The sequence below is a fragment of the Lampris incognitus genome, chromosome 18 (assembly GCF_029633865.1).
Source record: "Lampris incognitus isolate fLamInc1 chromosome 18, fLamInc1.hap2, whole genome shotgun sequence".
Taxonomy (NCBI): Eukaryota; Metazoa; Chordata; class Actinopteri; order Lampriformes; family Lampridae; genus Lampris; species Lampris incognitus.
Window position 1 is genome coordinate 27,379,001 of NC_079228.1, and position 24,064 is coordinate 27,403,064.

At 48.5% G+C, this 24,064-nt stretch overlaps 1 protein-coding gene across 1 annotated transcript in view; it reads left to right on the forward strand.

Annotated features, from left to right (window-relative positions):
- The window catches only part of setdb1a (SET domain bifurcated histone lysine methyltransferase 1a), a 33,034-nt gene that overhangs the window by 8,579 nt on the left and 391 nt on the right, over positions 1-24,064 (forward strand). Inside the window, exons 12-16 of the mRNA XM_056298014.1 lie at positions 9,735-9,904; positions 11,259-11,387; positions 11,795-11,854; positions 14,167-14,345; positions 14,464-14,552. Of these exons, the coding sequence (XP_056153989.1) occupies positions 9,735-9,904; positions 11,259-11,387; positions 11,795-11,854; positions 14,167-14,345; positions 14,464-14,552 (627 nt within the window). The remainder of the gene's footprint in view (positions 1-9,734; positions 9,905-11,258; positions 11,388-11,794; positions 11,855-14,166; positions 14,346-14,463; positions 14,553-24,064) is intronic.

Below are 24,064 nucleotides of genomic sequence, written 5' to 3' on the forward strand. Positions count from 1 at the left end.
TTTTCAGATGAAGTGAACTATTGAACTGTGTTGGGTTGTACTCCGGAGTTTAGCTAGCTAGCACCAGGCAGTGACGGACAGCGCCAGCGAACTTCGGCCCTGGATCCGAAATAAATCGGGTTCCCCTGTATCTTCCGGCGAAGGTAGTCAGAAGACGGAGACAGGAAAAGTAACACTGGGGGCTCATCCGGGATCTGCCACAGCCGGGACGCGAACCCGTGGCTCCCACACCGCAAGCGACAACGTTAACCAGTCGACTAAAGGGTCCGACCCGTTAATCAAGGGCCAACGTGTCTACTTATCCATGCACGTTACACTACCCCCCTCCTTCGGGAAGCGCGTCCCTGCGCTTCAGCATATCAGCTCCCTCACACCTCTGGGCGCACGCACTTCCGATGACCTCACGGTCTCACCATCCCACTTCTGACACCAATGTAGCGAATTCGGGGGACAGTCCGGGAACCGTCGTCACTGCCGGGACACGAACCCGTGTCTCACACTCCGCAAGCGACAGTGTTAACCAAAGGGTCTGTGGCGGATCCCGGACGAGCCCCTAGTGTTATGTTTCCTGTCTCCGTCTTCTGACTACCTTTGCCGGAAGATACAGGGGAACCGAATTTATCCCGGACAAGAGCCCCCAGCCACGAAGACCTACTGGAGCCAGTGGAAACGACTATACTTAAGGGATGGCATCCTGGTGAGATGCTTCTACTTCAACGATGATGGCCTGTTCTACCCGCAGATTGTGCTGTCCCGTGCATTTCAGTCAGACGTGCTGAAGCAGATGCACGATGGACCCATTGGAGGCCATTTTGGGGTTGACCGCACCCTGACCCGCATCCAGAACCGGTACTACTGGTACCAGATGAGAGAAGATGTTACTCTCTGGTGTCGTACCTGTATAAATTGTGCTGCAAAGGCCAGGCCAGCCAAAACACTTCAAGGCCCAATGGGAACTGTGAGGGTGGGGACGCCTATGGAGCGGGTTGCCCTAGACATCATGGGCCCACTAAATGAGACTGAACGCCACAACCGATACGTTTTAGTAGTGCAAGACTACTTTAGTAAGTGGGTGGAGGTATATCCCTTGCCATATCAGCAGGCTGTGATAGTGGCTGTGGTGTTTACCTCTGAGTGGGTGTGTCGGTATGGAGCGCCATACACCCTCCACAGCGACCAAGGCACAAATTTTGAATCTGAGGTTTTTCAGAAGATGTGTGAGACTCTTGGTATCGAGAAGACCCGTACCACACCCTTCAGGCCACAGTCTGATGGCCAGGTTGAACGGTTAAATGCCACGCTTCAAAAGATCTTGGCCACCACAGCAGAGCGTTGCCATTGGGACTGGGACCTCATGCTTCCCTATGCGGTCATGGCCTACAGAGCGACACAACACCCTCGACTGGGTTCACTCCTAACATGATGCTGTGTGGAAAGGAAGTGACGGAACCCATTGACCTCGTCGCCGGCCTGCCTCCAGACTCAGACAGTGCAGAGGACGCTCCGCAGTATGTCACTCAGTTTCGCCAGCGACTACAACTCTCTCATCAGATCGCTAGGGAGGCCCTCGGTCAAGCTGTCACACGGGCGAAGAAACAGTACGACAAGGCTATCTGCCGCACCGCATACAGCATAGGTGATGCTGTCTGGTATCTGGTTAAAGGGAAGCAAAGAGTTCAAAACAAAGGGAGGAAGTTCCTGCCTTCATATGATGGGCCATACTTCATTGTGGGACAACTGGATGACCTGGTGTATCGCATTCAGAAAGGGCCCAGGACAAAGGCAATGGTGGTACATCACGACGAGTTGAAACCCTTCAGGTCCCGTACTCCGATGGATAACAGCTGGGCCTTCAAACACGCACAAGTCTGGAACCCAGTTGAGGTCCCACCTCCCGACATGGACACTGACATCGTCGACTCTGACGCAGCGGGTGGAGAGCCTGACAGCCAGCAACTAACCGAGCTGGTCGTTGATGATCTTTCCAGTCCGGCCCCTCCTTCACCAGCTTCTCTCCACATGGATGTGCTCCCCCCAAGCAGTGGGGAAGTTCATGCCAGTGGGGGTAGTGCATTGCCGCGGAGTCAAGTAGGGACTGTTTCAGATTGTGGGTTGAGACAAACACCTATGAGGCCTAACAGGAGTAGGAGGGCTCCTAACAAATATGGAGAGTGGGTGGCTCATTGAACTGAATTGTTGAAAAAAAAAAAGAAGAAAGAAACAGAAAAAAAAATCAGTGTTGCTTGCACGCACACAAGGAAAAAAAATGCTTGCAATTACTTGTCATCATTTTGTTGTGCATGTTTGCACTGTTCAGTTATTATTGATGTTCTATTTAGGAGGAAACGTAAACAGTTGAAGTATTAATACCTGGTGAAAAATGTTGTAAGGTGAAACAGAAATGTTGGTCAGATATTTGCACTTATAATTCCGGTTAGAATTGAGAGGTGTCTTATTTTTTGGGGTTTCTGTTGAATGCCAGGATAGTTGAGTTATATAGTATGCAATGACCTGTTTGTGATCACATTAGGTGTGATCTGTTTCGTTGGTTGACTAACATGCCTCCCTTACAGAGTACCCAAAGAATCGGTACAGAGGAAGCAAATGCACTACCCACCACCACTAACAGACTTACACCCAAAGGGAGATGCACAGGGATGCAGAACGATTCCTATGGCCTAATGGACTGTTCAAATGGACTGTTACTCCGTCTACCTCTCTGCATGGTGCCTTGGAAGAGACAAAAAGGGGAAACAAGGACAAATGAAGTGTATCTATATGGCTCTGTGATCTGTCTAAGAAATGTATGATAGATAACTGTATCTGTGTTGGAGTGGAATTATGTGTAATGCCATCCATAGTGGGGGTAGTTGTTGAGGGTCGGAAAGGAACCAGTGCAGGGGTCCGGCGGGGTCAAGCCCGTAGGCACATTTATTTCTATTCAGGGAAGGGAAATGCAGGATAGGTATGGTGCAACTAGTGTGGTGCGTGTGTGCAGGAATGTAAATGACTGGAGGGTGTTTGTGCGTGTGCGTGCACGTGATGCGCAAGTCCAGGAGTAGGGGTTCGGCGGGAGGCAGCGTGAGAGCACCGGCACCGGGGGTTCGTACTAGATGGCACAATTTGGCAATGACTGCACGTCAGCGTCCTCTCTTATAGCGGGCTGCAGATTGGCTTCAGGTGCGCTGATCACCGATGAGCCTCTGGTGCGTAGCTGCACTCTCAACGAGCGCGCTGATTGAACCCTGCCGGTAGACTCAGGCGGAGACGCGCCTTGTGTCTGGACCACAACAGTACCCCCCCCCTCCTATGGGAGCCACCGGGCGACCGTCCAGGGGCGTCAGGGTGTTCCAAGTAGAAGTCCGACAGGAGGGCGGGGTCGGTGATGTAAGACCGGGGCACCCAGCTCTGGTCTTCCGGACCGTAGCCCTCCCAGTCCACCAGGTACTGGAAGCCCCTCCCACGGCGGTGGACACGCAACAGCTTCCAGACCGGCCAGACCGGGTCGCTGTCCTGGAGTACACGGGGAGGAGGCGGGGCTGTGACAGGTGGGGAGAGGGCACTGACAGACATAGGCTTCAGCTTGGAAACATGAAACACGGGATGTGCATGAAGAGAAGGAGGGAGAGACAAACGCACCGCAGTGGGGTTGACGATCCTCTCCACAGTGTAGGGTCCCACGTAGCGAGCGGCGAGCTTGCGAGAGGTCGTCGGGATGGGGAGGTCCTTGGCCAGGAACCAGACACGCTGACCAGGCTGGTAGACCGGGGCTGGGACGTAATGCCGGTTAGAGGAGTGTTGGGAGCGGTCGTTGGCTCGCAGCAGGGCGGCATGAGCAGACCTCCACATGCGGCGGCATCAGCGGAGATGATCCCTGGCTGATGGGACCGCCACCTCAGTCTCTTGCTGGGGAAACATGGGGGGCTGGTAGCCCAGTGAACATTCAAAAGGAGACATTCCAGTGGCAGAGCTAGTCATGGTGTTGTGAGCATACTCAACCCAGGCCAGGTGCTTGCTCCAGGTCGAGGGGCTGCTGGTGGTCACACACCTCAGGGCAGACTCCCGGCTCTGGTTGGTGCGGTCCGCCTGTCCGTTTGTTTGAGGGTGGTAACCAGAAGAGAGACTGACCATGGCCCCAATCCCCCTACAGAAGGCCTGCCACACCTGGGAAGAGAACTGGGGACCCCGGTCAGAAACAATGTCCAGGGGAATGCCATGGAGACGGACCACGTGGACAACCAGCAGTTCGGCGGTCTCAGCGGAGGACGGGAGCTTGGGGAGCACCACGAAATGGGCCTGCTTGGAAAAACGGTCGACAATGGTAAGTACGACTGTGTTACCCTGAGACACCGGGAGTCCAGTCACGAAGTCCAGGGAGATGTGTGACCAGGGGCAACTGGGGACCGGGAGAGGACGCAGGAGACCAGCAGGGGGGCGATGGGAGGTCTTACTCCGGATGTAGGTGATACACGCCGCCACAAACTCCCGAACGTCAGCCTCCATGGTAGGCCACCAGAAGCGCCGCCGGAGGAAGGACAGTGTCCTGGAAGCGCCAGGGTGGAGTGTCCCCACTCGAGAACCCTGGAGCGGACAGGGGCAGGCACAAACAGACGGTTAGGGGGAACATTACCAGGGCTGGGGTGAGTTCGCTGGGCGGTCCTGACCAGAGAGTCGATGGCCCAGGTGACGACGCCCACAACACGGGTCGGAGGCAAGACGGTGTCCAGGGCACCCTCCTGGGTGCCATCCTTCGTAGATGCCCCCGGATGGAGCCGAGAGAGCGCATCTGCTCTGGAATTCTGTGACCCTGGACGATAGGACAGCATAAAATTGAATCGGCTGAAGAATTGCGCCCAGCGGGCCTGGCGGTCACTCACCCGTTTAGCTTACCGGATGTACACCAGGTTCCAGTGGTCCAACCACACCAGGAAGGGATGCTCCGCCCCCTCGAGCCAGTGTCTCCATTCTGCCAGGGCGGCGTGGATGGCCAGCAGCTCCCGGTCGCCGACGTCATAGTTGCGCTCAGCTGGTGTGAGGCGCCGGGAGAAAAAGGCGCAGGGGTGCAGACGGTGATCCTCTGCTGAGCGTTGCGAGAGGACCGCCCCCAAGAGGCGTCCACCTCCACCACGAACTGGCGGGTAGGATCCGGGTGGGCGAGTACCGGGGCCTCGGAGAACCTCCTCTTGAGGTGTGTAAAGGCGGTCTGATCCTCCGGGGTCCAGTCAAATTGGCGGAGGGTGGAGGTGAGGGCTGAGAGGGGCGCGGCGATGCGGCGGTAGTCCTTGATGAACTTCCTGTAGAAGCCCGCAAAACCCAGGAAGCGTTGCAGCTCTGACCGGTTCTGGGGTAGGGCCACTCCAACACTGCCTCGACCTTCTTAGGGTCGGTCCGAATGCGCCCCGCCTCCACAATGTGGCCAAGGAACTCCATTGAGGGGGTGTGAAAAGCGCACTTCTCCGCCTTGACAAACAGGCGGTTCTCCAGAAGGCGCTGCAACACCAGGTGAACGTGTTGGATGTGTTCGCTGAGAGAGCGGGAAAAAACTAGAATGTTGTCCAAATAAACCACAACGAAAACATTGATCATGTCACGGAGCACATCATTAACAAGGGTCTGGAAAACTGCAGGGGCGTTTGTGAGGCCGAAAGGCATAACTAAATACTCGAAATGTCCCAGCAGCGTATTGAAAGCAGTCTTCCACTCGTCTCCTTCTCTGATGCGGACAAGATGGTAAGCACAGCGTAAATCAAGCTTGGAAAAAATGGTGGCAGCAGAGAAGGGTTCAAACGTGGAGCTCATGAGGGGTAATGGATAGCGGTTCTTAACCGTGATGTCATTAAGTAGTCGGTAATCAATACAGGGGCGGAGCGTGCCATCCTTCTTACCAACAAAGAAGAATCCGGCCGCCATTGGGGAGTCGGAGGGGCGAATGATCCCGGAGGCGAGTGAGTCGGTGATGTACTCCTGCATGGCCTTCTTCTCCGGAAGGGTGATGTTATACAGCCTCCCGGGTGGAGTGCGGGCACCAGGGAGGAGCTCAATAGCGCAGTCGTAGGGGCGGTGTGGAGGGAGAGAGAGTGCCTCGGTCTTGCTGAAGGCAGCCGCAAGGTCATGATAAACCTCGGGCATGTCGGAGAGGTCTGGAGGAGGAGGCTCAGCCTTAGAAGCCCCAGGAGGATAGGAGGCAGAGCGGAGACAGTTCGCATGGCACGCAACACTCCACCCGATGATCCGAGCGGAGGACCAGGCGATGTTGGGGTCATGCCTCTGCAACCAAGGCCTCCCGAGAACCAGTGGTGAGGAGGGAGCAGTGAACACAAGGAGGCGGATTGTCTCGACATGGTTGCCCGAGACTGTTAGCTTGAGAGGCTCAGTGGTGTGGGTGATGCGACAGAGAGCGCGTCCATCCAGCGAGCGGGTCTCAATAGGGGTCTCCAGCGGGGTGAGACTGATGCCAGCCTGCCAAGCTAGGGCCCCGTCAATGAAACTCCCGTCGGCTCCAGAGTCGATAAAGGCGCCGATAGGCAGAGACTGCTGACCCCAGGCGAGAGACGCAGGGAATAAAGGAGATGGGGAAGGCTTGTTCTGGGGCAGAGTCATGCAGCTTACTAGTAGCCCCTCCCCTAGTAAGCTCGGCCTTTTTGGCGTGTGGTACAGTACCGAATGAAGTGTCCAGCCTGCCCACAGTACAAACAGAGCCGGCCTTGCATGTGCTGTTCGCGCTCAGCCCTGGTGAGGCGTGACCGAGCCACCTCCATGGCCCCCCCCCCCTTGGCTCAGGTGGTCGTGGCGAGGGAGTGGGCAGAGCTGCTGGTGCTGGCTGGGGGTCCCGGAGGGGGCGAGGTGACAGGGAGGTACCCCAGGGAGGGGTGAGGGACTGGCGCTGAGCTCGAGCGCGTTCGTCTCGCCTTGCCTGGAGGCGTTGGTCCATCTTTAGAGCCAGGCCGATTAACTCATTGCAGGTCGCCGGCCAGTCTCTAAAAAGTCCATCCTTGACCTGCTTGCTTAAGCCCCGCCTGTATGCACTCAGCAGGGCCTCGTCATTCCAACGGCATTCTGCGGCCAGGACTCGGAAATCGACGGTGTATTCGGCCACAGAACGAGAGCTGTTTGATGGTGTGGAGACGGGCGGTGGCGTCACAGCCACCAATGGGGTGATCGAACACACTCGTGAATTCCCCGGAAAAGGCTGCATAATCAGAGGACATGGCGGGTTTCTGGTCCAGGGCAGCCGTGGCCCATCTGAGAGCCTTACCCGTAAGCAGGGACATGATAAAGGCGACCTTAGCGCCGTCTGAAGTGTAACGGCTGGGCTGGTGGCGGAATACCAGCTCGCACTGGACTAAGAAACCACGGCAGAGCTCAAACTCACCCTCATAGGACTTCGGGGGGGTTAGCTTGGGCTCTGGTCCTGGGGCAGGTTGGTCCACTTGAGGCGCGGGTTGCGGTGGGCTTACCGTCACGCCCAGGCGATCCAGCCGAGCAAGGACCTGAGCGAAGGCGGCGGTGAGACAGTTCTCCAGCGCCGTCATCCGTGTGTCCTGTTGTTGGACTGCTGCATTGAGTCCTACGATGAGCGGAGGATCGCCAGATCCGCTGGGAGTAGCTGCCGGAGTTCCTGCTGGACCCGGTTCCATCGTGGCCAGATTGTACTGTTGAGGGTTGGAAAGGAACCAGTGCAGGGGTCCGGCAGGGTCAAGCCCGTAGGCATGTTTATTTCTATTCAGGGAAGGGAAATGCAGGATGGGTATGGTGCAACTAGAGTCCTGGATGTGGGGTGTGTAAAAGACTATGTGTCTGTGTGCAGGGCGAGTGTGGTGCGTGTGTGCAGGAATGTAAATGACTGGAGGGTGTTTGTGCGTGTGCGTGCTGGTGATGCGCAAGTCCAGGAGTAGGGGTTCGGCGGGAGGCAGCGTGGGAGCACAAGGGAGGGATCCGAGGAACACAAGGAAGACGGAGCCCGAGAAGCACCGGCAAGAAGCACCGGCACCGGGGGTTCGTACTAGATGGCACAATCTGGCAACGACTGCACGTCAGCGTCCTCTCTTATAGCGGACTGCAGATTGGCTTCAGGTGCGCTGATCACCGATGAGCCTCTGGTGCGTAGCTGCACTCTCAACGAGCGCGCTGATTGAACCCTGCCGGTAGACTCAGGCGGAGACGCGCCTTGCGTCTGGACCACAACAGGTAGTGTTGGTAAATAAGGGTTTACCGCTTTAAGAGCAAGATCTGGGGTCGGACTCTGATTGGTTGGTAGGGAGGGGGGAATGAGGAAGTTGTTGTTGTTGTGTGGCGCGAACGGTATTGGGAGCTCCGCGCAAGTGAAAGGAAATATTATTACTAAAAACTGTGATATATTGGACCTGTGTCAACGTTTTGTGCAGCATTGAAGAAGGATTAAATGTGTTTCCAAAGAGAGAAGACGGTGTCCTCGCCATTTTCAGACGAAGTGAACTATTGAACTGTGTTGGGTTGTACTCCGGAGTTTAGCTAGCTAGCACCAGGCAGTGACAGACAGCGCCAGCGAACTTCGGCCCTGGATCCGAAATAAATTCGGTTCCCCTGTATCTTCCGGCGAAGGTAGTCAGAAGACGGAGACAGGAAAAGTAACATCGGTCTGCATTCTTCCACCTATGCGATATTAATCGTCTTCGCCCGTCACTTACACCTAACAGCACCGCCATACTCCTTCACACCCTGGTTACATCCCTTATTGACTACTGCGATTCTATCCTCTTTTGTCTTCCCCTCAAGTGTCTTCATAAATTTCAATTGGTCCAGAATTCAGCTGCCTGTATCATTACCAAAACTCCTTCCATAGATCATATCACTCCTGTTTTTCAGCAACTCCATTGGCTCCCTCTTAAATACCGTATTGACTTAAAGATCCTGCTTCTCACCTTTAAGGTCCTTAGTAATCTAGCTCCTTCATATCCACACGCCCTCCTGCACTCTCAGATCCTCTTCTGCTCTCCAACTCACTACACCATTGGCCCGCTTGACTACCATGGGGTCTAGAGACTTCACTCATTCTGCCCCCCACCTATGGAACTCTCTCCCACAAGACATTTTCATCATTGACTCTCTGTCAACCTTCATATCCCATCTCAAAATGCACCTTTTCAAACTGGCATATTCAGTCTGATCCACGCTTCGTTGAGTTTTGTGCAGATGATGATTTTATACTTATCTGTTGTATTAACTTTTTATTGTCTACCCTGCTTTGTTTTGATTTTATGCTGTCTGATACAGTGCTGCTTGTTTTTTTTTTTTTTTTAAACGGTGTTCTGTAAGGTGTCCTTGAGTGCTCTGAAAGGTGCCCACAAATAAATTGTATTATTATTTGAGGCCAAGCATCTCCTCTGTGTCAAGCCTTTTCTTGGTCTCTTGACATTTGAATCATCTAATTTACTCAATTAAATAAGCAGTGCACTTGTGTTGCTTTAAGTGCACTGCTGTTGTCTCCTACAAAACTGAGAGGAGAAAAACCTGAAACTTTTTTCAAAAAAATCTAACTCTGCTCAGGATATGCTATTTTCATCGTCTACATTTTTGTTTGTGTACTCAGCTAGTGTAGAATGCAGCAGGCTGAATCTTCTCACTTCTCACGAGTTACATAATCTTAAAAAAATTAAATAAACTGGTCTGAATTACTGCGTTCTGAGTGCAGCCTCCAGTTTGGCAACAAATCACCTGATGATCTGTCATGTTGTCCTCCCATCATCCCTTTCCAGGTTGTATGAGTGCAGTGCTCGGTGTAGCTGTAATCCTCGCATGTGCTCCAACCGGGTGGTACAGCATGGCATTCAGTTGCGGCTGCAAGTCTTTATGGCCCCTGGCAGAGACTGGGGTATTCGATGTCTAGACGATGTGGCCAAGGGCACCTTCGTTTGCGCCTACAGTGGTAAGACACACCCCAAGGGTACATGACTGATATATTGCGGTGCTCTAATTTTCATCCGGAGGCAAAGAAGACTACAAAATTTTGATCCCATTTTCCAGCATGACACTTAAGCTTCAATTTAAAGTGGGTTTTAGAATTGAGCAACTCAAAGAACTTGGAATCAGTTCATCTGGATACAACCTTTATTGGTAGATAGGTTTCATCACTCATCTAAGTGACCTCTTCAGTCTAAACTATCCCCACCATTATAAACAATACAGTTGCATGCAGGGGGGGCTAAGAGTACATCTGTCGCCATCTTACAATGCTGTGATTCCAAACATTCCCAAATCCTCTGTGAATAGTACACATGGCCATTGAAACTCTACTTAATGGTCATGCCCATGTTCGCATATGAAACTGATCGTTGGTTTAGGTCGTTATGCACTGTATTGTTTATAAGGGTGGGGATACCTGCAGTTAGTTTAGACTGAAGAGGTCACTTAGATGAGTGATGAAATGTATCTGTCAATAAACATTGTATCCAGATGGACTGATTCAACTTTCTTTGATTTTCTTACCTGGATTATTGAGCATGTATAATGAAATCTAAGCAACTTTGACAAGGCCCAAATTGTGATGGATAGATGATTAGGTCAGAGCATCTCCAAAACAGCAGCTGGTCAGTACCTACCAAAAGTGGTCCAAAGAAGGCAACCGGTGGTCTAGCGACAGGGTCATGGGCGCCCAAGGCTCACTGATGCGTGTGAGGAGCAAAGGCTGGACCGTTTGTTTCGATCCCACTGAATAGCTTCTGTAGCTCAAAGTGCTGACAAAGTTAATGCTGGCTATGAAAGACAGGTGTCAGAACACACAGTGCATTGCACTGCATATGGGGCTGTGTAGCCGCAGACTGGTCAGGATGCCCAAGATGACCCCTGTCCCACTGCTGAAAGTGCCTAGAATGGACATGTGTCAGAACTGGACCATGGAGCAATGGAAGAAGGTGGCCTGGTCTGATGAATCACGTTTTCTTTTACATTATGTGGATGGCAGGGCGTGTGTGCGTCGTTTACCTGGGGAAGAGATGGCACCAGGATGCACTATGGGAAGAAGGCAAACCGGTGGAGGCAGTGTAATGCTCTAGGCAATGTTCTGCTGGGAAACCTTGAGTCCTGGCATTCATGTTGATGTTACTTTGACATGTACCACCTACCTAAACATTGTCGCAGACCAAGTAGCTGCATTCCTTCATGGCAACGGTATTCTATGATGGCAGTAGCCTCATGTGGTTTTAATGTTTTGGCTGATCGCTGTATTCCACTAGCTTGACACAATTCTCGAACATCTTCTATTTTTGACTGTCTCTCTACAGGTAGAGTTATATGTGGTGAGAAGAACACTCATTCAGCCACACACTTTGCCAAACTCAACCTTATAGAGAGAGTGGAGATTCATAAAGAGGATTATGAGCCTAAGGCCTATTGTTCAGACAGCGAAACAGGTAATGTATACAGACAAATTACATCTCCTTTTCCTAGAGGAAGACTAATTTGGATCATTTTACTCTTAAATGGCAAATGGGCACAAATGCCCAGTTATCTTTGTTGGGCAGATTGTATAGAATGAGAAGCAGCACCATGTTAAGAATGCTGCGGACTGAATCAGTAATACGTGGTGTATAGACTGAATTTTTCAGCGGGAGATGATGTCAAAGTTTGTCAAACAGATGACTGGGAGGATGTTAGGGCTATTGCTTGTTTCTGTCCAGTGCTTGTTTCTGTCCAGTGCATTTTCTAGAAAATGCCAAAGATGATAAATGTTCCCTGTCATCCATTGAGATATGTGGGACACAAAGACTCTTTATTTTATTTTTTTATTCTTTCTCCTACTGCTTTATCACTCCATCAGCTGAAAACCTGGAAGAGTCCATGGAGGAAGAGGATAATAACGCTGGCAATGGCCGTGAAGGTAACAGTGAGAGGAATAACAGCAACGAGAATAAGGAGCAGGACATTCATAGAACCATCTGACAGTAACTCTAGTTCCAATATCCTTAGGTGCAAAGCTCTGAGCTCTGACAGAAGTTGCTTCACAGATGCAGGGGTCATAATACTGCGGGAGGATGAGACAGAAATTTGGGGTATATCCCCATACAGACCTGATCATCAGGGACCTAGTTTATAAAGTTAATTTGTTAAAAAAGGAAATGCAGTCCGTACAACCATATTGAAGCCTGTTTGTAATTTATGAACTATTTTTTTTTCTTAACAGGAGAGTGGGCTGTCTTCTCATCTATTTTTAAGTATATTTTAAACATATTTGGATTGTTAGAAACTAGAGAGGAAGACAGAGTAGGATAGACATAGGATTGAAAGCTGTGGCAGGATTTGATCCCAGCTCAGCGGGAGCATACATGTGGTACTAAAGGCAAAGGACTTGGACCCACTTAACTGAGCACTCGTTGATCCTTTTTTTTTTAAAATTTATTTCTGATTTTTCCCTTTTTTCCCAATGTAGTGGCCAGTCGATCCCTATTTTAGTTCAAACACCCACCCTCTTCCTGCATGCATTTACCAACTGCATCTCTCCAGCCGGCAGTCTCGAAGGAGACGCCTTGCCACTTCCGTGACAAGGCGAATCCAGGCCGAACCACTGCTTTTTCCGACACACCCAGAGACGCATTCATGTGACAAACACAAGCCGACTCCGCCCCCCTCCCGAAGACAGCATTGCCAATTATTGCTGCTTCGTCGAGTCCAGCCATAGTCGGATCTGACGAGACCGGGGCGCGAACCGTGGTCCCCAGTGGGCAACTGCATCGACACAAAGCCGATGCTTAGACCGCTACACCACCGCGGACCCAACTCGTCAATCCTTTTTTTCATGTTCTAATAGCTGGGTAATATTAATTTCCCCCAATTTTATTTGATTGATCAAAATATTAAATATTGATTGCTATCATCATCCAAGATAGGAATGCCATTCATATAATTTGGATTTGGTTTTTAATGTTTTTGTGATAGTATGGAAACTAAGACAATGTAAAAAATTGATAGAAATAAGGCTTAACATTAAACTTATGTTTGAGCAATATGTTAGTCTATAGAATGAGCAGGTTTTCCCTTCTGTTATGTCATACATTTTCTTTTCTTTTTTTTGTTTGTTTTGGATCCCCCCCCCCCTTTTTCTCCCCAATTGTATCCGGCCAATACCCCACTCTTCCAAGCTTTCCCAGTCGCTGCTGTACATCCTCTGCCAATCCGGGGAGAGCTGCAGACTACCACATGTCTCCTCCAATACATGTGGCATCGCCAGCTGCTTCTTTTCACCTGACAGTGAAGAGTCTCGCCAGGGGGACATAGCACATGGGAGAATCACGCTATTTCCCCCCAGTTACCACTTCCCCTTGAACAGGCGCCCCGACCGACCAGAGGAGGCGTGAGTGCAGTGACCAGGACACATACCCACATCCGGCTTCCCACCCACAAACACGGCCAATTGTGTCTGCAGGGACACCCGACCAAGCCAGAGGCAACACGTGGATTCAAACTGGGATCCCCGTGTTGGTAGGCAATGGAATAGACCGTTACGCTACCCAGATGCCCCAGAAATTTTAATTTTTGCCTGAAAATTATTCATAAATGATGAACACAGTCCTTAAAATATCTTAACTTAAGTCATCCATTCCATTCCATTATCCAAACTGCTTATCCTGCTCTCAGGGTCACGGGGATGCTGGAGCCTATCCCAGCAGTCATTGGGCGGCAGGCGGGGAGACACCTTGGACAGGCCGCCAGGCCATCACAGGGCCAACACACGCATTCACGCCTAGAGACAATTTAGTATGGCAGAGTCACCTGACCTACATGTCCTTTTTCTTTTCCTTTCAGTCATCCAGTGCATGAGCAATTGCAATATTAGAGAGCTCCACTAGTGAGATACATGCAGCTGGTCCTTGCCATTTACATGTGGGTCAATGTTAGGCTGCAGCTGACTCACTGACTTGGTGAGGATACTCTGCAAGTGAGCGTCAGTAAGTGAACTTCCGAGCCTAGTCTTGTTTAGGTTCATGAGACTGAAAGTCTGTTCACAGATGTAGGTGCTACCAAAAAGGGAGAGCATCACCTGGGCATGTTTCCTTATCTTTGGATACCTGTCTGCTGGGACACATTTGTAGAAGTCCTGCAGATGGACAGAGTTGAACTTCTAAAATTGGAAATATTCAAGACATGGTGACCCATGTATGTATGTATGTATGTATGTGCTGATGTTCATCATAGATCCTGCAGAGACTGCAGCCTGCAAAGGAAGAAAATCTGGTCCTGCTGCAAAGGAAAAGAGACCAAAGGAGTCTTTCAACATTGCCACCAAGGCTACTACCAGGGGTTTCTTTGATGGGGAGGATCTCTGCTACATCATTGATGCTGAGATGGAAGGGAATGTGGCACGCTACCTCAGTGTTAGTCCTTGATTACTAAATACTGTACTGTGGAAAGTAATTTTTCACCTACGCAGGTAGAAAAATTCAACTGTGTCCAATGTCTGATTGAGGTGAATGGTACTTTTCTACCTTACAGCACGATCGTAGCCCAAACCTGTTTGAGCAGTATGTCTTCGTGGATACACATGACCTCAGGTTTCCCCGGTTGGCCTTTTTCACTGAAAAGTAAGTATCCCTTTTGGTCCATGAACAAAATTTTTTACATTTTTTGACACCATTATTAATCCATGTAATGTAAACTTAATATGCATGCTCTTTGCTAGCCTTGCCATGCTTTGCTTTTTTTTCCATTAGTGTAAATACACTACTGAACAGGTCACTTAGCTGCAACATTTGACCAGATGGGGTTTAAAAGTCACCTTGACAATCATTGTCGAGGGACAGAGCATGTTCTTATTCATCCTTCTCAATCACTTTTTCCCAGGAGGTCCCAGGATATCAACAAGAGGACCTTCTAGTCATATGTTATTACTATTGTTAATTTGTTGCATGTCTGAAGTTCTTAACCATTCGCAACTCATGAAATTTCCAAAAGCTTGGAATTTTAAGTTTGTATAAGCTTTTGCTTATATATATATATATGTAGCATTTTTTTCCGAAACTGTCAATGGTGTTATAAGTACTCAACTAATGAGGAGCAGAATATCAACACAGATACAGGAAAAAAACGTTTTAATGCATAGCAGTACAGGCCTGTTTTGTGCGTCGCGCACTCAGCTGCTAATGTGGTTAAACAAAGAATCATACAGCTTAGTTTGCCCAACGTTACGCCCCTAATTTCGGTTGGACAGCAACCAATCAGATGAGGAAACATTCAAACTATAACAACCAATGGGGTAGGTGCTTACAATGCACAGCAACCAATGGAGGGGTAGAAAACATCACAACCAATGGGTTAAGGGACTGGGGCTTGTTTTGAAAAGCATTTAGGGACCAGGGCACTGTTGAGGTGGCATACATTAAAATTATAACAAGGTAATTTATGTGAATTATATAGTGGGGTGGTGTTGGGGCACAGTTGGAAGGACAGGGAGTTAAAATATTAAAAAATATATAAAAAAAACTAATAAATGTCATATGTGTATCATCTAATGGGGGGGGATAATAAAGACATTTTACTTATAGTTACAAAGGAGATATTTTTTTCGGTGTCTACAACTGGTGGCCAATTCATTTCTATTATTCAAGGTGGACATATCAGGTCTGCAAATAATAAAATACTTTTCTGCCAAGCACAGGTTACATCTTTTACCTCTAACTGAATATGCATTGCTCTTTGCAAGGATTTTCCATGAGACAGAATACCTGATATTCTTGTCCATCAATGACAAAATGTGGCGGCTTAAGACTGTTGCATTTTTTGCATGTTAATTTCTGAAGCTACTCATATGGGCGTTAAACCTAATTTAAAAGGGCCCTCTGTTAATCCCACCTAAGTGTCCACATTGCAGTTGTCTTCTCTTGTCAGCGATGCCTGGTAGATGACTCCTCCTATCTGGCATTTTCCTTCAAGAGGACACGATGCCTTAACATGACATTTGCAGTTGGAGGTGCTTGGTTGCGGTGAGGGGGTCTGTGCCTTGGCCATGATGCTTGTGCTGTGGGAGGAAATAACCTGCTGGACATTTGGCATGCAGCTGTAGCTCATTTTGACTGTGTTTCTGTTGAATGTTTTTCTCAATAGATGGTCTGGGGTAAAGCACTCATCCAAAAGCTTGAAAAATTGTTTTCCAATATTTGAAAACACAAAAACTATGGTGGTTAGGGTTAGGGTTAGTGTTAGTGTTGTATCTTGTAGTTAGTCTGCCACCCACTGGGGGGCCAGTAGAAGGGAGAAGTAAAAAAATGACATGTAAAAAAGCAGTGAGGAAAATAAAGAGCGCTGATGTAGACGGTTACTGAGCAGTCGTGTCGTTTCTGCTGTCTGACATGTGGATAAATAACAGTTAGGGTTAGGGTAGTTTTTCTGTTTTCAAATATATATAAGTGACCGGCAATCTCCCGAGAGGCCAGACCAGCCAGAGCCAGCATCTTGATAATGTGACTCGCGCAAGAAAAACTTGGCCCATAGAAATGCATTGGATACAACTTCGTGGTGCCGGACAAGAAAATTTCAGTGACATCGTGTCCCCCAGCGCGATTTCATAGATTAAAATTCGTGACTATGACATGAAATCTCGTGATACTGGGCTGGAAGATCATAGGTCAGTACCGGGCCATTCCACTATGCGGTCAAAAAACACACAATGTACCACTAAGAACTGCAGCATGGAACATAAGGACACTCTTGGACGTTAGCCATGGTACAGACAGACCTCAACGCAGAACAGCACTTATTTCCAGCAAGCTGAAGCACTATTATGTGGATGTTGTGGCACTCAGTGAGACCTCCTTGAAGAGGGCTTGCTCAATGAAGTACAAGAGGGCTATACATTCTATTGGAAAGGATACCCCCTAGGCGGTCAACACATTCATGGAGTTGATTTTACAATCAGGAACAGTCTCATACTCAAACTCAAAGAAACACCAGTGGGCATTAGTGAACAGCTGATGACTCTCCGCATATCCCTCACAAAATGCTGATACATCATCTTGATAAGTGCCTATGCTCCAACTTTACCATCCCATGATGAAGAGAAAGATTGCTTCTACCAGGCACTCGATGTTATACTCATCAACATCTCAAGGAGCGAAAAAGTAATTTTGCTTGGTGATTTTAATGCACGAGTTGGGAAGAACATGCAAAACTGGAATGGAGTGATTGGCACCAATGGCATTGGAAAAGTCAATCCCAATGATGTAAGACTTCTTAGTCTGTGCTTGGAACATGACCTCACCATCACAAACACTGTTTTCCAACAAAAGAATAAATACAAGGCATCCTGGATGCATCCCAGATCCAAACACTGGCACCTGCTTGATTATAATATAATGAGGCGAGCTGATCTTAAAGACGTGCTCCTTATGAGAGCTATGCGAGGAGCAGACTGTGGGAGAGACCACCTTATGATCCTGACAAAAGTCAGAGTGCATGTCCGAACCTTGAGACGCCAATCTGGGCCAAAGAAGAAACCACTCCACTGCACCACTCTCCAACAGTGACACCCGAAACACCTTCCGTCATTCTCTAGCCCAAAAATTAGTTGATGTTGAACAGCTGATCAACTCAGAGTCTGGGATGGATGAGAAGTGGACCTCTGAGCAACACTCTCTTTGACAATGCAGCCCAATCCATTGGCTTCAAAACCAAGAAACATCAGGACTGGTTTGATGACAATGCCGCAATGATCTCCACCCTCCTGGACCACATGCATAAGGCACACAGAGCCGCCCTCAGCAACCCACTATCCCAACCTCTCAAGAAAAAATGGCAAGACCTCCGCTCTGAGCCCCAAGCAGCTCTGGGGAATCTTTAAATGAGTGGTGGATTTTGAAAGCCAAAGAAATCCAGGCTCATGCAGACGGAACAACATGCATGGTTTGTATGACGCAGTTAAGACCACCTATGGCCCGAGAAACTGCTCCCTGGCACCCATTAGGTCTGCTGATGGAGTAGCTCTTATCAAGGACCAGGCCCTGTTAGTGAAGCGGTGGGCTGAGTATTTTAACACCCTGCTCAACCAGTCCACCCTAGTGGACTCAACTGTACTGGCAGAGCTGCCTGAACAGCCTACCTTGCAAGACCTAGACCTCCCACCAACTTCTAAAGAAATCCTACATGCAGCCAAGACCCTGAAAAACAACAAAGCCCCTGTACTTGATAACATGCCAGCTGAAATCCTCAAGGACGGAGGCTACCTCTGTACGAGGACGCTGTATCTCTACATCCTTGAAGTGTGGAGTCGCGAGTGTGTCCCCAAACAGTGGAAAGATGCCTGCATAGTGACCATTTATAAAAACAAAGGAGACAAATGCATCTGCTCCAACAGTAGGGGTGTTTCACTACTGGTCATTGCCGGAAAGGTCCTAGCCAAGATCATGCTCCACAGACTTAACACTGCAATAGTCCAACGGGTCATACCAGAGTCACAATGCGGCTTCTGAAAGGATAGAGGAGTCGTTGACATGATCTTTGTCACACACCAGTTCCAGGAGAAATGCTGGGAACAGCACAAGGATTTACACATAGCATTCATAGACCTCTTTCAAAGGCGTTTGATACAGTTAACCGGGCCCTGCTGTGGCAAGTCCTGAAGAAATTTGGATTTCCACTCAAGTTTCTCACCATCCTTGGACAGTTTCACTCAGGAATGATGGCCCGAGTGGTAGCGGGGAACCACAGTTCTGAACCCTTTGGTGTGCACACTAGAGTCAGACAAGGCTGTGTGCTAGCCCCAGTCCTGTTCAATATCTTCTTAGTCTCTGTTACAACACTGTTACGAAGGAGGATGGAGAAGCAGGCTGGAGTCACCATTGACTTCAGGCTTGATAGTAACCAATTCAACATCAGGAGGTTTCAGGCAATCACCAAGTTGACCTCTGAGAACATCATTGAGCCAATGATTGTGACCTGGTAGCCCACGCACCAGAAACCCTACAAAACACTCTGTCGGCAGTTGTAACTGCATACAGGAGAATGGGACTGATCATCAACACCCAAAAGACAGGTAATCTGTCTGATGAGTGCCGGCCTCCCAAGCCACCCAACAACCTTCACAGCAGAAGGGCAACAAATGGCCACTGTTCCTGCCTTCAAATATCTGGGAAGCATGCTGTCTGACACCTGCACAATGGATGATGACATCCAGCACCGCCTCAAACAAGCCTCAACATCTTTTGATCATCTAAGGAGAAAGGTTTTCCAGAACAGCAACCTCAGTCTCCATACCAAAGTGCTTGTTTACAGAGCAGTGTGCATTTCCACACTATTCTATGGATGTGAGGCATGGACCATCTACAGCAGGGGTTCTCAAACTTTTTCACACCAAGGACCACTTGATCATAAAAATTTTTTCCGTGGACCACCTAACCAGCTGGCCAACACCCCCCCTCCCTCCCCCGCCCAAAAAAAACCTTTTAAAACAGTCTATATTAGGCTTACAATAGCATATTATGTTTTATATTACAAATTATGTCTGCAGAATATTACAATACAAAATATGTAATAAATAGGCTACTAGCAAAATTAGGCTAGGCTTCTACCATATACCTTGACCTTGATTTTTGTGAGATGTATGTGTAATTACTGTTTCATATTAATTTTGTTCAGAGCTATTGCCTTTGGTTGTGATGTGATGAATAAAACATGGGAATTTATTTGAAATACCACTGTCAGGGTGAACTCAATGTGAATTCATCATTAAAAGAGTGAACTATTCATGTTAATTTAACAAAAATTCGTTTTAATAGGAATCAAATCTTTGTACTGGCTCTTGTGAAGCTATGAAATTACACATTTCAAATAAGCATAACAGCTTTACAGGTAGCAGCAGTCAACAACTAATGGGAGGAATGCTGTTGCTTTTGCTGTTGCATCACTGACTCAATGTCTGGCTCCACACTAGAGAGTTTCAGTCTCATACAGGGGGCTACATCGATCTTGTTCCTCTGCTTGGTTTTCAAACCAACCAGTGTGGAGAACCCAACTTCACAGTTGTAGGTGGTTAAAAACGGCATTAACACTTGCAAAGCAGACTCAGCCAGCTCAGGATGTTCAGGTTGGACGAGAACCCAGAAGTCTCTCAAGCATTTTTCTCTGAACGCCATTCTCAGTGTTCCATCTGATGCAATGTCCACAAGACTATCCACCTTCCGTGCTGATAGTTTGGAGCTGACGCGCTCAATGTGAGGTTGGTCTCCAAATGGATTTCTGATCCATTCAAGGTCCACATCCAATTCTGGAAAGTATCTTCCCAATTGCGTGCGAATGCCTTGCAAATGTTCCTTGAAGGCTGCAAGTGTGTTGCTATCCAGAACCTCTTCAGCTTCGAGGACAAAATCGGCTAGAGTTGGGAAACAGTCAAACTCCTGGCGATCAAGACGCGCGCACCACAGATCCATTTTGATGCGAGTGGCTTTAACTTTGTCCTGCACTGTAAAAACCGTGACCGCTTTTCCTTGCAGTGCTAAATTCAGGTTATTAAGCGTGCTGAACACATCAGCAAGAAAGGCTAGTTTTGCGAGCCATTGAAAGTCATGCATTCTGCCATAAAGTTCATCAGTTTGATGCAAAAGCAGCTTGACTTCATCGCGCAGTTCAAAGAGGTGGGTGAGAACTTCACCACGCGATAGCCAGCGAACTTCTGTGTGGAAAAGAAGTCTTGTGTGCTCACTCCCCATTTCTTCACACAGAACTTTAAAAAGTCGTGAGTTCAGTGCCTTGCTTTTAATTAAGTTGACAATTTTTATGACCTCGTCCAAAACCTGTTTAAGACAAGGTGGCTTTTTTTTTTTACTGCCAATTGCTCTCTGTGGATACAGCAGTGCGTCGATGCGGCAGAGGGAGCGACAGCGCGTACACGCGTAACCAGGCCCTTGCGTTTGGCTGTCATCGCCGTGGCACCGTCAGTGCACACGCCAGCACACCTCTTCCAATCAATGTTATTCTGCACAATGAAGTTATTAAGGGACTCAAATATCGCCTCTCCTGTGGTGTTGGTTGGTAGGGATTGACAGAAAAGAAAATCATCGTGAACAGCACCCGCATGTATGTACCGCACAAAGCAGAGGAGAATAGCCTCGTTACCGTTGTCCGTGGACTCGTCCAGTTGGAGAGAGAAAAAAAGACTGACGCAGACGTGTCACCAGCTGATCTTGGACATTTGCAGCCATTGATGTTATTCGCCGCTTGACTGTATCATTGGGCAGAGGTACTTTGTAAAGTTCCTCACTCGCTTTCTCCCCTAGCATTATGTTGGCCATAACCTTTGCAGCTGGCTTAACCAAGGTCTCGCCGATTGAGTGAGGTTTGCCAGCTTTCGCAATGAGAAGGGAGACCTTGTATAAGGCTTCGGTAGCTTTCGCGTTTTCCCCTGCGGCATAAAAACTGTGGCTTCCTTTCTCGTGTGTCGCTCAAGCTCTTCACGTTTTCTCTCAAAACATTGCACAGGTTTCGAGGTGTATTCCTTGTGTTTTGACTCGAAGTGACGCTTGAGTTTGGCAGGTTTCATTGCTTCATTAGCTAATATGTCATAGCACACAACACAATGAGGTTTTGGATCCTCAGCATCTCCAGTCCAGAAAAATCCAAATTGAATGTAATCGCTTCTGTATTTACGTTTCACTTTTGCAGTGGCTTTTTCAGAGTGTTGTGCTAGCTAGCTCATGCTGCAAACTGTTAGCACTATGGGACTTGATGCTAACACTGACGCGCTCAATGTGAGAAGGAAGTCTTTGCACCTTGTTGCTTACATTGTTCGTCGTTTCTCCGGATTTTCTCTTCAGCCACCGATCCATGATGTTTGTATTTTGAACGGTTCACTTCACTCTTTGTTAGATTCTACTTAATTTTCACAATAGTTAGGAGGTCTTTGATATGAAAATCCTGTTATTGGAATGGAAGCTAACTAGGTAACCTAGGTAACACAGGCTAACTGAAGAGACATGACTCAAAACGCAGGTTTGCATTAGACAAATTGAACAAAATTCTTAGGCTTATTTAGGCTACATTCTGATTCACTTTTAATTTAGAAAACATTTAGAAAACAGCTGTACTCGTAACTTTGCATTGGAACGCAGATGAAGGTGACTTGAGAAACACGATTTTTTTGCAATCGGTCCGCGGACCACACTTTGAGTATCACTGATACAGCCACCATCTCAGAAGCCTGGAGGCTTTCCATGTGAGATGTCTGCAAAGGATCCTCAGCATTAAGTGGGAGGACAGAGTGCCACACACAAAGGTGTTGGAACAGGCATAAAATGCAACTTGACTGACTGACTGACAGGCAGGCAGTTGTAGCGTGGCGTCTACCCTAAACCACCATTGGCTCAGGTGCCTTGGGCATGTCATTTGCATATCCAGCCAATGACTCTCTCGTAAAGTCCTCTACGGCCAACTACACCTTGGTCAACGCACTGCTGGTGGGCAGAAGAAGCAGTTCAAAGACCAAATGAAGACCACACTGAAAAAATGCCAGATCAACCCTTCTCCTTTGGAGGAACTTGCCTGCTGCCGCACCATCTGGTGTTCTCATGTCTCACAGGGAGTGAAGTATCTGGAAAACCAGCGAACACAATACCATGTAGCAAAGCATGCGAAGAGGCATGCTCGCAAAGCTACCCCTGCCCCCCCTCCCAGCATCACTTTTACATGCCCTGTCTGCAACCGCAACTGTGCATCCAGGATCAGACTATTCAGCCACCAAAGGACTCACAAATAGGAGAAGATGATCATCATCAGAGATGATGGACAACCAGCAAGCAAGCAAGCAAACTGATGATCCGCTGAAGACCATAGGTCAGTACCAGTCAGTCTGGCACCAGGCTTAGTGTCTTTAATGTTCTTTTCCCAAAAGCCTGGTTGCTTGGTGGAAAAAGCTGTTTTGGAGCCTACTGGTCTGGGCTTTGAGGCTGCGGTACCGCTTGCCTGACGGTAGCAACTGGAACAGTCCATAGTTGGGGTGGCAGGGGTCTGACACAACATCCATTGTATATGTCCTGGATGGAGGGAAACTCGCATCCACTGATGTCCTGGGCCGTCCGCACAACCCTCTAGTGTTATGCGGTTGTGGGCAGTACAGTTACCATGTCAGGTGGTGATGCATCCAGTCAGGATGCTCTCAGTTGTGCCTCTGTAGAAGGCCTGTAGAATCCTGGGCCCCATGCCTAACTTCTTCAGTCACCTGAGGTGAAAGAGGCGTTGCTGTGCCTTTTACACCACATGGCTGGTGTGGTCATCCCAGGTGAGGTCCTCGGTAATGTGGACACAGAGGAACTTGATGCTCTTGACCCTCTCTACAGCAATCCCATTGATGGTGATGGGGTCCAGCTCCCCCCTTTTCTTCCTGTAGTCCACAATCAGCTCCCTGGTCTTGTCGATGATGAGAGAGAGGTTATTCTCCTGGCACCACTTTGTTAGATTGTTGACCTCTGTTCTGTATGCCGTCTTGTCATCGTCGGTGATCAGGCCCATCACCGTTGTGTTGTCAGCAAATTTTATCACCAAGTTGGAGCTATTTGTGGCCACACAGTCATGGGTGTACAGGGAGTAGAGGAGGGGACTCGGGACGCAGCCCTGGGGGGCTCCTGTGTTGAGGGGCAGAGGTGTTGGAGCCCATCCTCACCACCTGGCGTCGGCTTGACAGGAAGTTCAGGATCCAGCAGCACAGGCTTGAGTCCTAAGTCCCTGCCTGAGCTTGGTGTAGAGTCTGGAGAGGACTATGGTGTTGAATGCTGAGTCGTAGTCTACAAACAGCATTCTCACATAGGAGTTCCTTTTCTCCAGGTGGGTGAGGGCGGTATGGAGTGTAGTGGCTATTGCGTCATCGGTGGATAGTTCACTATCTTTATCGTCTTTCATTGGGAATTGCATAGGGATGAAATTTGGATATGATACAAATTTTGTTGTCGAAATTAATGATTACTATTACCTAAAACTTGTCACATAATAAATATTTGAGGGAATATTATTTTAAAATAGTTTTGGTTTCAAATACGTAACAAATAACTTAACCAAACAATTCAATGTGAGTAACCTCAGTTGGGTTCTTCAAAAAAATTATTTATTTATTTATTTG